The sequence below is a fragment of the Anguilla anguilla genome, chromosome 15 (assembly GCF_013347855.1).
Source record: "Anguilla anguilla isolate fAngAng1 chromosome 15, fAngAng1.pri, whole genome shotgun sequence".
NCBI lineage: Eukaryota > Metazoa > Chordata > Actinopteri > Anguilliformes > Anguillidae > Anguilla > Anguilla anguilla.
The window spans coordinates 3,713,472-3,727,183 of NC_049215.1; the positions used below are offsets into that span (position 1 = coordinate 3,713,472).

Sequence of the window (13,712 nt, forward strand, 5' to 3'; positions counted from 1 at the left end):
TTGTTACAATTATTTTCTGCACACTCGTTCTTTCCATTTTTGTAAACTGATTTCATTTAGGTTTTAATAGTGAATATATTTTGACACACAACTTAATATTAGGGCACTGCTGTTTGTGAATATTGCTTTAAGTAAACTTTTCATCCGTCACGTTTAACTGTCAGTCACGTGCATTTCACTATATTATAATGGATGACGTTAACAACTTTGTACGATATCGACACTGCAGCCCATCATGCAGACGCTGATCAGGACCAGCCTCGAGGTAGAAAGTGGACTTCAGAGCAAACGAAGTATATACGTCCTTAAAAGTACTTGCCAATAGAAACGTGTACCACAGAAGTAATTCACCTTCCGCAACATCTTTGTCAGCAGCTTATTTTCTACTCGCGGTACATTTTTTACCACAGAGTTTTTCTTGGACAGCTCACATGAAAGGGTATGGAGCTCTCGGAAAAGCTGGCGTCATTCCTACCAAGTAATGAGTGGCCGGAAGCGCTGCTCGGAGTGTTAAAAGCGTAGACTGGCAGCAATGGAGTAGTACTCTCGTATGAATGATCATATGCACCACACCCTGGAACATACTATTAACATTCTGTGGAAAGTTATCCTTGGTTATTATATCCAAAGTTTTGACGCAATCATCAGAAAACAAAGGATCGAACCAGCGTCCAAAACATACCCACGTTCCTTGTATGATAATGGTGAGTACAGAGATGCTTGGGCGGGTGGGGAATGCATGAAGGTTATGAAAAATATTTTACAATTAGAGATGCGCTGTTTCTTCTAAAATTACTGGTGAATCTCGAAATTGTGATAAAACTTGTGATTCAGAGGTTATTTTGAGGTTATGAGGTTATTACGAATGATTCCCTTCTCGAGGTCGGTTTCCTTGCGTAGTAGGTTGCGAATGCTTTTACATACACAACCCAAGCCAAAAATGAAAACAAGTTTAATGACATTTTTATTGATTGTTGTACTGTATACAGTTCTGTAATTTTGAAAATTAGTATATTGTTTTGCCTACAAATCCAGTTTCTAATCGTGAGGTGCGCACTGTAGGATCATGCCGTTAAAGTGTTATTTTAAATTATTTTATTTAAAAAACGACATACAGCTTTATTGGTCGTTTTTTAAATGGAAGTAACTACACATATATCCAACTGTCATTTTCTTTCTTTTTATGTGATATGTGTATAGGTCAGTGCTTGGGGTGCTCTTTTTTATTCTGAAACGGGAGCACATACTACCACTGTCAAATGGAAAACTTGCCTACTGTAGCTTTTATCAAATTGACTTAGATCCGGTTAAAATTGGTTCCTGTATAATTTCTCAAAATTTTCACTCGGAGTTTCACTCAACAGTTGCCAAGGCTGCACATAAGCATAGATCAAATCACGATTCAGGTTTGATAAGAGAGTTGAATCATTTCAAATGTTTTGGCACCGTGTCCCTAGTTTTCTCGTTGTGGTACTAGTATTGCTTGTCATAATAGAAGTCGGGGAAACTATCCCGCTTGTCAATTCGCATACATTGGACATTACAACCTTTTTTAGGAAAATAACGTCGACACTTGAAAGTATGCGAATGTTTGCCCTCCTCTGTAGATAGGAAGGCTGCATGGATATTTTTTCACAGTTAAATGGAAAACGATGGGGATCTTTTGATCCTGCCAGACTCATTGAGCAGGGTGGAGTTGTTTTCTGTCAATAAGAGTGGCGAGCCGTCTCTTTTGAATGGGTCTCTTTCCTGCATATCGAAAGCTGCAGTGCCCCCTTGCCAGTTTTAAATCTGCGAAGGACAAGGAAAAGATTGTGATTTCACATGCTGAGTGGTTTTCATACCGAGAAGTTTCCAGCTATAGGTCATATGTAGACGCATAGCCTATTCAGTAGGTAATCGGCCATTTCCATCGCACTTATGTAGGATACCCTTCCAGGTAGGATACGTAAAATTAAAAATGTAATTACGATTGTAATCTTTTTGATATTTTAGTGTTTGCATGGTTTTGTAATACTAGATATACTGTATGTTTAACCTGTTGAGACTGGCGTTTATTTAATAATTTCATTCATAATCCTACAGTTTATAATTCTTGATTTGCGTCTCAAAGGGGCGAATTTGACCCAAGTTTAGATTTTTGCAGTGCTGATTTATAGTAGCCTACTATTAAAGGTTACTGTAAATTGTCAAATAAACATTGTTTTTGAAAGTAATTCCCAGTCTTTAATTGATGGATGATGGCCAATAAATGACATAACCAGATACGTTTGACCGCCGGCCATAATCCAATATTACAATAATCATAATGTAATTATGATTTGTTTGTCTGGCCTATCCAAACAATAAAATGATTACCAGAAGTCGAATAGGTTTAATTTATTTTTGTATGTATTTTTCAGGATTGTGGTTACGACCCATTATGCTGAGGGGAATCTGATTAGCACTGTGCGCATCCCTGCGGACTTCACTGTGATCGAGTGATTGCTCCCCGTTATTGCCTTCCTCTCTTTTATGAGCATTTTTTAAGAGGTAATGGGAAAGAACCAGTCCCTACTCATTCACCCAGCAGACTGCTGGGAGGGCCTGGAACTTTCTAGCACCTGTAGTTCATCTTATATGACTGTACCATAATATACCAACATAAAGAATCCTAATATATATATATATATATATATATATATATATATATATATATATATATATATATATACAGTGAGCTCCATAATGTTTGAGACAAAGGAGTATTTTTTCTTGATTTGGCTCTGTTCACCACAATTGCAGATTTGTAATCAAACAATTCACATATGGTTAAAGTGCACATTCTCAGCTTTTATTTATTTTCAGGGCACCACAATGTTTGAGACATATTAATGTTATGCAAATTAAATTAGCCATGTTTGGTACTTTGTGACATTTTCTTTACATGCAAAGACCGCTTGAAGTCTGTGACCTATGGACATCACCAGGTGCTGAGTATCTTCTCTGGTGATGCTCCAGGCCTGTATTGCAGCTATCTTCGGCTCCTGCTTGTTTTGGGGGCTGGTTGCCTTCAGATTTCTCTTCAGCATGTGGAACACATGCTCAATAGGCCTCAGAAGTCTGACGTGACACAGAGCAAAACCTTTATCCATATGTGGATTTCCGCATCAAAGGGTAATTTCTCAATAGGCAGGTGAAGCGGAAGTTTCAGAAATGATACTTCCTGTATACTCCTCCCTATTGAACAGAGGGGTGAAAGCTAAATATAAGCAAACTACTTAGCATTTCAGTCTGGGTTCAAAGTATGTGTTTCAGGGGTTAAATGTGTGTCTATGTACTGAGAGACTTTCAATTATTAAAATGCAGCGTCTTGTGTTTTTAGATTGCTCAGATAGTCTAAAACTCTGTCTCCATAATGCTTCCCTTTTCATATCAACAAAATTTCCACAATTTGGTCAGTTCTCATGCCACCGGCAGGGGTGTCAGTAGTGATCTGTCATCCCAACCCACAAAATTTAAAAACCAATTTAACTGCAATTTGAAAATGGCACTCACGATTCACAGAAACGCTGTGGTCGGTAGCCTATCAAGGACAACCTGCACCCGAAGTCAAGCGCGATGAGAGAAACCCCCATGTGCAAGATTGTTTTGGTACGTCCCAAGAGGCTGGTCTGCTGATAAAGTCATCATTGTTGTTGTATTTGGTACACAAATAACCGTTTGCTCATAATGCAACATTTGCTGATGATGTGAAGCCTTGTAATTTTGTGGTTGCAAAACAATCCAATGCTTCATTTGCTTATATTAAATTGTCACTGTTGCCGTCTATGATGTACCGCGCTGGCGCAGCAGTGTGTGGGAGTGTACTGGAAATGCCGGTCAACAGGACTTCCGCTTCACCTCTCTCTGGGGTGTCACATCACCGTCCGTGTCACAGTCTGATTCGAACTGGCGTTTGAATCTTTTAAAAAGGTCTTCGTACGCACACATTTTTTCTCTTAAATAGCACTGGATCCACTGAATTCCGATACCGCTTTCCAACCGAAATAATTATTTTGCTGACAAACGTCCAATTGTCATAAATTATTTTGAAGAAATTAGGAAAATGAGGTGGTTTGCATCTTGCAGTGTAACCTGTGGAGTTATGTTTGTGAAGTCTTCTGTGGGCAGTAGTCACTGACACATCCATGTCTGCCTCCTGAAGAGTGTTTCTGATCTGTTGGACAGCTGTTTGGGGGTTTTTCTTGATTATGGTGTGAATTCTTTGTTCATCAACTGTAGAGGTCTTCCTTGTCTTACCAGGGTTTTTGTGATTTTGTGATCTCACCATCTGATTTGGTAAGCCAGTCTCTGACAGTTTTTCCTTAGATCTCAGCCTCATAATGGCTTCCTTGACTTTCATTGGCAATGCTGGTCCTTATGTTCACAGATGCCAATAACAGACTCCAAAGGCAATGAAAAGCCTAGAATCAAGAGTATATACTGAAAACGCTCTTATACCTGCACTAACTGAATACACCTGACTAATCAGAAACACCTGTGAAGCCATTTATTCCTAAACATTATGGAGTCTGAAAGGTGTCTGGAGGACTATGTTTAAAACGCACTGTAATTTCTACGTGGTGAAACCAAACTGTATAAATGTGCCCTTAAATGTGCGGATTGTCAACTTTAATTTCATGCTATACATTCATATTGGGTGATCCCTGCAGGAATTAGAGCCAGTTTGTACATAATATCTCCATTTTTCTTGGCCATCCTTGTGTCTTTGAATCATGAGTTCATGCACATGAAAGTTAAGAAAAGGTCTGAAGTTGTTTCTACGAGTGTAATTTTCTTTTTGAATCTAGTGCTGTTGCCTCTCAATATGAGGACCAAATAGCCCAAGTGCCCATGCCAGTAAAGCAGGCCATTGTGAGGCTGAAAAATAAAATAAAAAATTGATCAGACAGCCAAAACAAATGGGTGTGTCAAAATCAACCGTTTGATAAATTGTTAGGCACTAAGAACACGATGGTGAGTTCAGCGATAGCAAATATGCACCCAGAACCGCCCAGTGCACACGCCTGTGCGTGCACCGCTGCAGCCTGCAGAGAAAGAGCGACTCCTCCTGGAGAAAAGAAGATAAATTACTACCACATCTCAGTAACAATAACTAGGAGCACATAACAACCTGGTAGACCATGGAAGGCCCTTCTAGTGGATGGCTGAAGAATACTTTTAGTTGTGAAGAAAAACCCCTTTTAAACTGTTGAACCGATCAAGAACACTCTCCAGGATGTAGGCATAGATGTGTGAAGTGCTACCATAAAGAGAAGACTACACCAGAATAACCTCAAACGGTTCACAAAGCACCAGTACGCCTCAAGAACAGAACATTTTAAAAAACTGTACATTTTTGACACAATGTCTTATGGATAGATTAGATGAGTATTAACCTGTAGTTAAGTGATGGAAAGAAGAAAATGTGAAGAAAGAAAGGAGCTGCTCATGATCCAAAGCCCCCCCCCCAATCTGTGAAACACGGTGGCGGTAGTGGCTGACTTCATTGATGATGTGGCTGCGGATGGGAACAGGATATCCAAATATTCCATCCAAATTCTTCAAAACTCATAGGTTGGTGTTTCACCTTGCTGCAGGACAGTGACCCCCAAACATACTGCTCAAGCAAAGGAGTTTTCAAGGAACAAGAGTTGGAATGTTCTTTACTGGCTTTACTGGATGTTCTTTAAGTCAGTCACTCGTCCTGAATCCAGCTCAACGTATGTTTCACTTGCTAAAGACAAGAATGAAGGCACAACACTACAGGAACTGAAGATGGCTGCAGTACAGGCCTGGCAGAGCATCCCCAGGGAAGATGCCCAGGGTCCGGTGATGTCTGTGGGTCACAGGCCTCAGGCACTCATCAAATGCAGAATATTTGCAACCAATGACTAAATATGATGATTATATTGTATAATTTATTTCAGGTTATATTCATTTGTCCAATTACATTTACTCTCCTAAAATGGAGGGACTACAGTATGTAAAAAAGGCTGTAATTTCTACATGGATCTTGAAATCCCAGCATCTTACAAACGCATTTTACCCTTTATAATGGCCTTCGTAACAAGGCTATTGAGGACCGTGATGCATGTAATTATTTATCATTTTTTCTGAAACATAGTGTATGAGCATAATGAAAAGCAATATTTGGTCTCTTTTCAAACAAAGATATTGCAAAGCATTTGATACAGGCAGCATACGTTTCTGTATGGGAGTGGAGGCCCATAGGTTGATGGTTTCTATATCTTAGGTTCGACATAAGGGTTCACGATCCCATGTGTATGGGAAAAGAGCATGTTTATCAAAATCTGTGGTGAAATATAATTGAGAACCTATGGGACTGAGTTAGCGTCATGTGATCTTCTGCAGGCGGTTGCCTTTCATAAATATTTGATCAGTTTTAAATGGTATTTAAAGTAATTGGCTCCCTCATAATTTCCAAGCAGAACAGAGGGTTCCCTTTATGTGTACCCATTAGAAGTGCTGACAGACATTTGTGTTATTTCCAGCGCTGATTTTGAGCCTGATTGTTGTGTTCTGACCTTCTGGGTGTCTTTCAGATTTTTTGCTCTCAGGATTGTGTCATCTACAGTTCTGCATTATGGTCAGAGCCCAAGTGCACTCTTTAAAAGTACACCATACGATAAAGTCCAGAATTGGGGAGATATCCATTGTACTGTCCATCTTCACCGTGGAAAGAAGCATTGTTTTGGCATTGAGCTGTCCCAAGATATGGACCAGTTGGCACAGGGGGCAATTGTAAGGAAAAGATCTGTGGCGGTGACAAGCCTGGGTGTTGAAGAAATTGCTTGATTTTGCTGTCAATCTCTGTGGTGCAAAGTGCCCAAAGTCAGATACAATTTCACAAGCATTTCAGTCCTTTCAATCCTCAACTGACTGCTGTTAATGTGGGTCTCAAGGGCTCCCCCTGCTGGTAATGTACATCAACCCGGAATCTCGGGCAAGCACCATGCGAGACGTTTAGAGTGGTCGTGAAAGAATTTATGGAAGGACTCACAGCCTTCGGAGAGGCTGTGAATGCTTTGAAAGGTTTCTTGCAGCCTGAAATGGACTCGACATTTCGAAGGCCCGCCGCTGTCTTCAAAACACTGCGTCATTGTTTCATTCCTTCGACTCCTGAAAGGTTTCACGTTAGATGTTCTGAAAAGTTGTGCAGATTTGAATAGGCTGCACCATTGTGTTTGTCTTCTGGCTCATTTGTTGACTCATACTGATAGCAGAAGAAGAGGTGAAGAATGTTTTCTCTAAAATAGAAGGAGAAAAACTAATGAGTGAATGTGTGTCCTTTCCAAGCTTTTACCTGTCATATATGTGGTTGCCTGCTTTCAAGCAAACCAAAATTAAAGGATACATATTTAAATCAAACCACTGTTTAAATCATATTTAAATCAAACCACCCCCAAAAAGTTATTTAAAACTTTTATAATCTCCATCTGTGAATAGTTAATTTTTGCTAGCAGGTATTTATTTATTATTTAGTTAAAATTGAACAGCTTGTTTCCCCAGTTGAACATGAATTACCATGTACCAAGTGTCTCCCCTCATTGTGAAAAAGAGTCAACACACTTTTTTTATTGGTGGACTTGATGTCCAATCAAATGGCTTCACCCTGTTGATTGTGTGCAAATTTTGAAGTTCTGTGATTGAAAGGATTAGCTTTTCCCTCAGATAATGAACATGAAGCAGTAATAATTCGAGATACTTTTGTAGGAAATGTGCAATTCCGTTTGGAAAATGGTACAGAAACCTTTCATCAGATTTATGGATTTGATGGAAAACGAGACAGTGAGGGTTTTATATTTCACCAGGAAACGGAAGAGAGAAAAAAAAAAACAAGACAAACTGGGTGGAAACTAAATTGTTGACAACCCTATTGATGTGTTTATTCAGTGGAAGCCAAGAATTCCCTCTGGGTAATGCCTAGAAATGCACTCAAGCACTGGGTAGCTGTTTGCCATTGGATGTTCTGAAGCTCTACATTGGTTATGGCCTCTCAGTAGTTTTTTGTTTTGTGTGCATGTGCATGCATGTGTGTGCGTGCGTGTGTGTGTGCGTGTGCATGCGTGTGTGTGCATGTGTGTGCGTGTGTGAGTGTGCCAGTTACAGCATACTGTATGCAAAACTTCCTGTTTATTTGTGGATGTTCCAGCATTTTCCACCTTGTAATATCGATGGCTTTCAATGTCGATCAGATTATGTATTTCCATTGTAGCCTCTTTTTTGAGAATTTGTGCAGACTCAGGAACTTGAACATCATTTCAGTTTTAAGAAAACATGGCATACTTCTCATCTATACTGCTTTTACAGAAACACAAATGACTTATGTTTAGGGGCGACATAGCTCAGGAGGTAAGACCGATTGTCTGGCAGTCGGAGGGTTGCCGGTTCAAACCCCGCCCTGGGCATGTCGAAGTGTCCTTGAGCAAGACACCTAACCCCTAACCCCTAACTGCTCTGGCGAATGAGAGGCATCAATTGTAAAGCGCTTTGGATAAAAGCGCTATATAAATGCAGTCCATTTACCATGTTTCAAAGAGAATCCAACAATGGATTATGGTTGCATATGTAACAATGACTAGCAATCTTGGAGCAATCCAGTCTAGCAATCCAGTCTAAGACAGTGACAACAGTTACAGCCTGTTGACATTTCTGTGTTGACTGATGTATTTTGAGGAAATCGTGTTAAAAGATGTAGATTATTTATCTCTTCTAACATTCGGCTGTTGTTGTTTCTCCTGCGGCGTTGTGACGGCAAAAAAGCAATTACATATAAGGCTTTTTTTGAGTTGGTGTTTGCATGTTAGTGCACCCTGAAGAAGGCAACGATGCAGCCATTTTGATGATGCCGTTACAAAGTGGTAAAAAAAAAGGATGCAACTTTTATGAGTTCAAATGTTGATAGATTCACTTAATAGGTATAAGGGGTATGACATGCCCACACACACACACACACACACACATACACACTCATAGTTAATATGGGAAAGCCATTAGCTCATTACAAGCCATAACTGACACTAGTTACCTTTGTATTCGCTGTAGCTGCTAGCTAGCTAACATTTCTTGTGCTGTCAAGCTGCTCTCTCCCAGATACAGTATTTAAGCCTCATTTTACCTTGTGCTCTGTTTCCTAACCTGTCTCTCCCTCCCCTTGCTTTCATCTGCAGCCCTTTCCCGCGCAGGAGGCTAACGGTTCCGTGTGAAGGTGCAGGATGAGAAGATGGCGCACTTAGTCATACCGCCGGGGCCGGAGTGCATCCGCCCATTCACCCGCGAGTCTCTCAAGGCCATCGAGGAGCGGATCGCCTGCGAGAAGGCCAAGAGGCCCAAGGGCAAGAAGCGGAGCGAGGACGCCGACGAAGACGCACATGACGCCTCCACGCCCAACTGCAACCTGGAGGCGGGGAAGTCCCTGCCGTTCATCTACGGGGACATGCCTCCGGGCATGGTCTCCACTCCGCTGGAGGAGCTGGACCCTTTCTACGGCAATCAGAAAGTGAGTGAGTCATCTTGGTCCGTGCCAAGAGTTTCACCTTCAGGGTTCCTGCTTTTTCGAAAGTGTGCCATGGTCTTGTGCAGCGCACTCCTTGCTGGTGCCTTGCCCCACTGTGATACCCTGAGTGTTTATTTATTCAGCACTTCAGCCTTCCTAAGTGCTGTTTGTGTTGTAATAGCGGTAGGTTTATAGCTACAGTAAACAGAGGACAATAAAGAACTGGCAAGCACCCTTTTTAAAGACCCTGTGGAATCACATTTGAAGTGTTCATTATGGCACAAGATAAAGATGTGCACTTTTTTTTTCTTCAAATGAATACGAAAGGAAAATGGCAGAATTTCCTTTGAACGTGAAGTATGAGAGCTGAACGCCTAGCGCAGCGTCCGTTCTGTAATGGATATTGAGTTCACTTCTGATTGACAGACCATTGAACATGAGCACCTCAATTGGAAAATGGACATTTCCATGTTGGTTCACATGTATGTCCTTTGGAGACCATGTTGCATGGACGAAACAAGGTGTTGAACAGGGCCAATTAAAAATCTTCCTGTAGTAGGCAGTAAAAGAGCTTTACTACCTCCAGGATAAAAAAAAAATGAAGAGTTTCACCTGTATGACTTCATATGTTTATGGCATAGCAGGAACCGTTCACGTAAATGGTTGTAAAACTATAACAAAAATATTCACCCGGGCTCTTCAGAGAAACTACCCAAAGTAGACACTGGAGCACTCATACAAAACAAAGCATGTTAGTTTTGACTTCGCGTCCTCTGCAGAGTCAACAGGTTGTAAAGCTATGTTGTCGCTTTCTATCGAAATGCATTCTACATCAGGTGACAGAAAATGGAGGTCCATCTGACTGGGCCGTGCTTTGTAAATCTTCCTTAGTTTTTCATTATTCTATTTCAGCAGCCCCCTTAACATCTGTGGAAAATGTCTGAGGAGTTATATTTGTATGCACCTCTCAGGATTTCGAGTTCAGTGCACTGGAGCAGGTTTGCACAGTTACGGTTTCCAGGGTTCCAGGACTCCTCCCGCCCGTGGAGTCGTTGGCTCTCTCTCCCTGGCTCTGGGGTTTCCGTTTCACTCACCAATCTGTTATTCACCCCCCTCTCCCTCCTATCTCCCTCTTCCAGACCTTCATAGTGCTGAACCGAGGGAAGACCATCTTCCGCTTTAACGCCACGTCTGCCTTCTTCATCCTTAGCCCCTTCAATCTTCTCAGGAAAATATCAATTAAGATTTTGGTGCATTCATATCCTTTTTGCGGTAAAAAAAAAAAAAAAAAACAAAGTGTGATGAGTGTTACTATGTTGTGAGAGTGCTGAGTCAACTTCCTCAGTCTTTGTGTGGACAAAAACGGTTGTACAATTGTGATTAATGTGTATTCGTGTGGTACTGCTGACTGATCAGCGAGGTCTTGACCTCTGATTCTCGTGCTGCGTGTTTTGAGTCAGAAGCGCTTACATATGGCTCTGATCTGCTTGGTTTCCTTGACGATTCCCGCAACATTGTTCAACGTTTTAATTATGTGCACCATCTTGACCAATTGTGCGTTTATGACCTGGAGTGATCTTCCAGCCTGGGGAAAAAATGTAGAGTAAGTCGCCATCTGTATTCATGTTGTTTGTTTACAGTGGATTCTGGCATGGTTCATTTGTAGTTTAAAGTCCTGCACAATTTTTTTTGTTACAAAATGACTTCCATTTTCTATGACTTGTTTTAAACAGGTACACATTCACTGGAATTTACACTTTTGAATCGGTCATAAAAATGCTTGCAAGGGGCTTCTGCATAGGGAAATTTACCTTCCTACGGGACCCCTGGAACTGGTTGGATTTTAGTGTCATTGTCATGGCGTAAGTATAGTCTTTTACTCATCACCTTTCATTAATACGAGTAATGACAATGCTGATGATGATTACACTGATAGTTATGCAAATGCTATATTTATCAGTGGTATCCCTCCTACATTGTGGGTGCCAGTGTATTGTAGTGGGTAAGGAACTGGTCTTGTAACCTAAAGGTCACAGGTTCGATTCCCGGGTAGGACGCTGCCGTTGTACCCTTGAGCAAGGTACTTAACCTGCATTTCTTTCAGTATATATCCAGCTGTATAAATGGATGCAATGTAAATGCTGTGTAAAAGTTGTAAGTTGCTCTGGATAAGAGCGTCTGCTAATTGCCTGTAATGTAATGTACATTACTGCTGCTGAACAGTATACATAGAGTTGCTCTGCTGCAGCTGCTACAACTGCCACTACTACTACTTATACTACTATTAATACTTGTGCAAGTAAAGGTATAGTTACAATTTGGAGGGCGGCAGCTCTAAATTCATTCTGTGTTTACTATTATCCATAATTCACAGCATTCATTTGGCGGGTCATGAACTGGAGAACACTGTTAACACTGGCACTCTCATTTTATTCAATCATCTTTCAATGTGTGGAGAAATGGATTAAAATATGCTTTATTTTGCAGAAAAAAAGTTATTTTATTTTCAGGTTAATGTCCACTTCCTGGTGAGCAAAAGCTGGAATCCAAACATCTAGAGGGGTGGAAATCTAGGTTAAGAAATGGTTTGACATAAACAGGACTACATTAACCCCACTGTAGCGCCGGTTTTACTCGGATATAGCCTGGCTCTGTCTTTTTCGGTTAGAAAACTTTCATTTTACAACCGCATGTAGCCGGGTTTTCATCTTAGGGCCACAATGTCATTTCACTGACTTTTCTCCATAAAAATGTTCACTGGAGTTCTTGCGCTCATCTCAGTTTCCGAATATTTTTCTAATATTTAATGATTATGCGCATGAACACTTACTGCAGTGAGCCAGAACACACAGAAAGCCAAAAGCACAGAACAGATGCGAAACGAAGCTGCAGCAGGTCCGTGCGCTGGTTCGTGCTACATTCGGCTGCTTGCGGTGCAAACCATCTCCTGCACTGGTATTGCTTCAGGTGCTCATTGCTGACAGACAGCGCTTGCAGTGTAGACGAGCTTTTATATAGAGGTATACTGCAGGGCTTGGTTGCGTGTGTGCGCGTCTGTGGGCGTCTGTGGGTTTGGCGTGTGTGCGTACGTGCATGCGTTCGTGTGCGCGTGTGTGCATGCGTGCACGGGTGTGCGTTTCCTGAGCGTGCAGACATGTTGTAACTGTGCATTTAACCCTGCAGGTATGTAACAGAGTTTGTAGACCTAGGCAATGTGTCAGCTCTTCGCACTTTCAGAGTACTGAGAGCTTTGAAAACTATTTCAGTAATCCCAGGTAAGGAGTTGCCCACGTTTAGCCGTCAGCCAGTCCGTGTGTGACGTTGTCCTTCACGAGTTGCACTTTGGTGTTCTGTCATGGCCTCTGTGTATGTGTGACCTCCCCATTGCAGATATGTGACAACGTTTGTGGACCTGGGCAATGTCTCGGCACTGAGAACGTTCAGGGTTCTCCGAGCCTTGAAAGCTATATCTGTCATCCCAGGTGAGGGCCAGGCTAAAGGCTAACCGCTAAGGGCTAAAGGCTGGTTTTCACTCGCGTCCAAGTCGAGGGCCACTCCCGCTCGCGCACTTGGCCTGATTTTCCGCAAGGCAGCCTGCGGCGGCTGGAATCGCGGACCGTTTCGCCGAGGCGGAGCGGACTCCACGCTTTCAGACGTCGTTTAGTTTTTTTTATTGTTTATTTATTTGACTTTTAGAGCAGCTTTTGGAATCTGAGGAGATTTCTTTGCATGAGACATTGCAAATCCCTGCCTGTGTGGTTGTGCTTGTGATCTCCTTCTCCCGTTGCTGCCTCCGTCACTCCGCTCGTGTTGACTGTCGATGGTCTGTCGTGCCTAAATGTGACCGCTCTGGAAAATGTGCATGCTACGCGTATGGAAATTGAGTCACAGCCACCGAAAGCTGAAATTTCACTGTTTGCGTGAAATTTCAGTTTTTGAAAAACTTTTTTTTTTACAGTCAACGAACATAAAGGCTCTTCATTTGACTAAATGAAATATTTTCTTCTCTGGGAATTAAACAAGTGGCTGTGACGCTTTCTTATTTAGACGCAGAAGTACCCAAAAAAAACCCAGTGGACCCTATTATGAGGATGCAAATACGGTTGGACGGCACTAATGCAGATCCCAAACATGAGTGTCCAAAGCGACTTTCGTATATCAACAACGGGAA

At 41.6% G+C, this 13,712-nt stretch overlaps 1 protein-coding gene across 1 annotated transcript in view; it reads left to right on the forward strand.

The window, feature by feature from the left end:
- Positions 1–238: 238 nt before the first annotated feature.
- The window catches only part of LOC118214564 (sodium channel protein type 2 subunit alpha-like), a 42,543-nt gene continuing 29,069 nt past the window's right edge, over positions 239–13,712 (forward strand). Inside the window, exons 1-6 of the mRNA XM_035394637.1 lie at positions 239–704; positions 9,216–9,544; positions 10,681–10,799; positions 11,055–11,144; positions 11,275–11,403; positions 12,932–13,023. Of these exons, the coding sequence (XP_035250528.1) occupies positions 9,269–9,544; positions 10,681–10,799; positions 11,055–11,144; positions 11,275–11,403; positions 12,932–13,023 (706 nt within the window). The 5' untranslated portion in view covers positions 239–704; positions 9,216–9,268. The remainder of the gene's footprint in view (positions 705–9,215; positions 9,545–10,680; positions 10,800–11,054; positions 11,145–11,274; positions 11,404–12,931; positions 13,024–13,712) is intronic.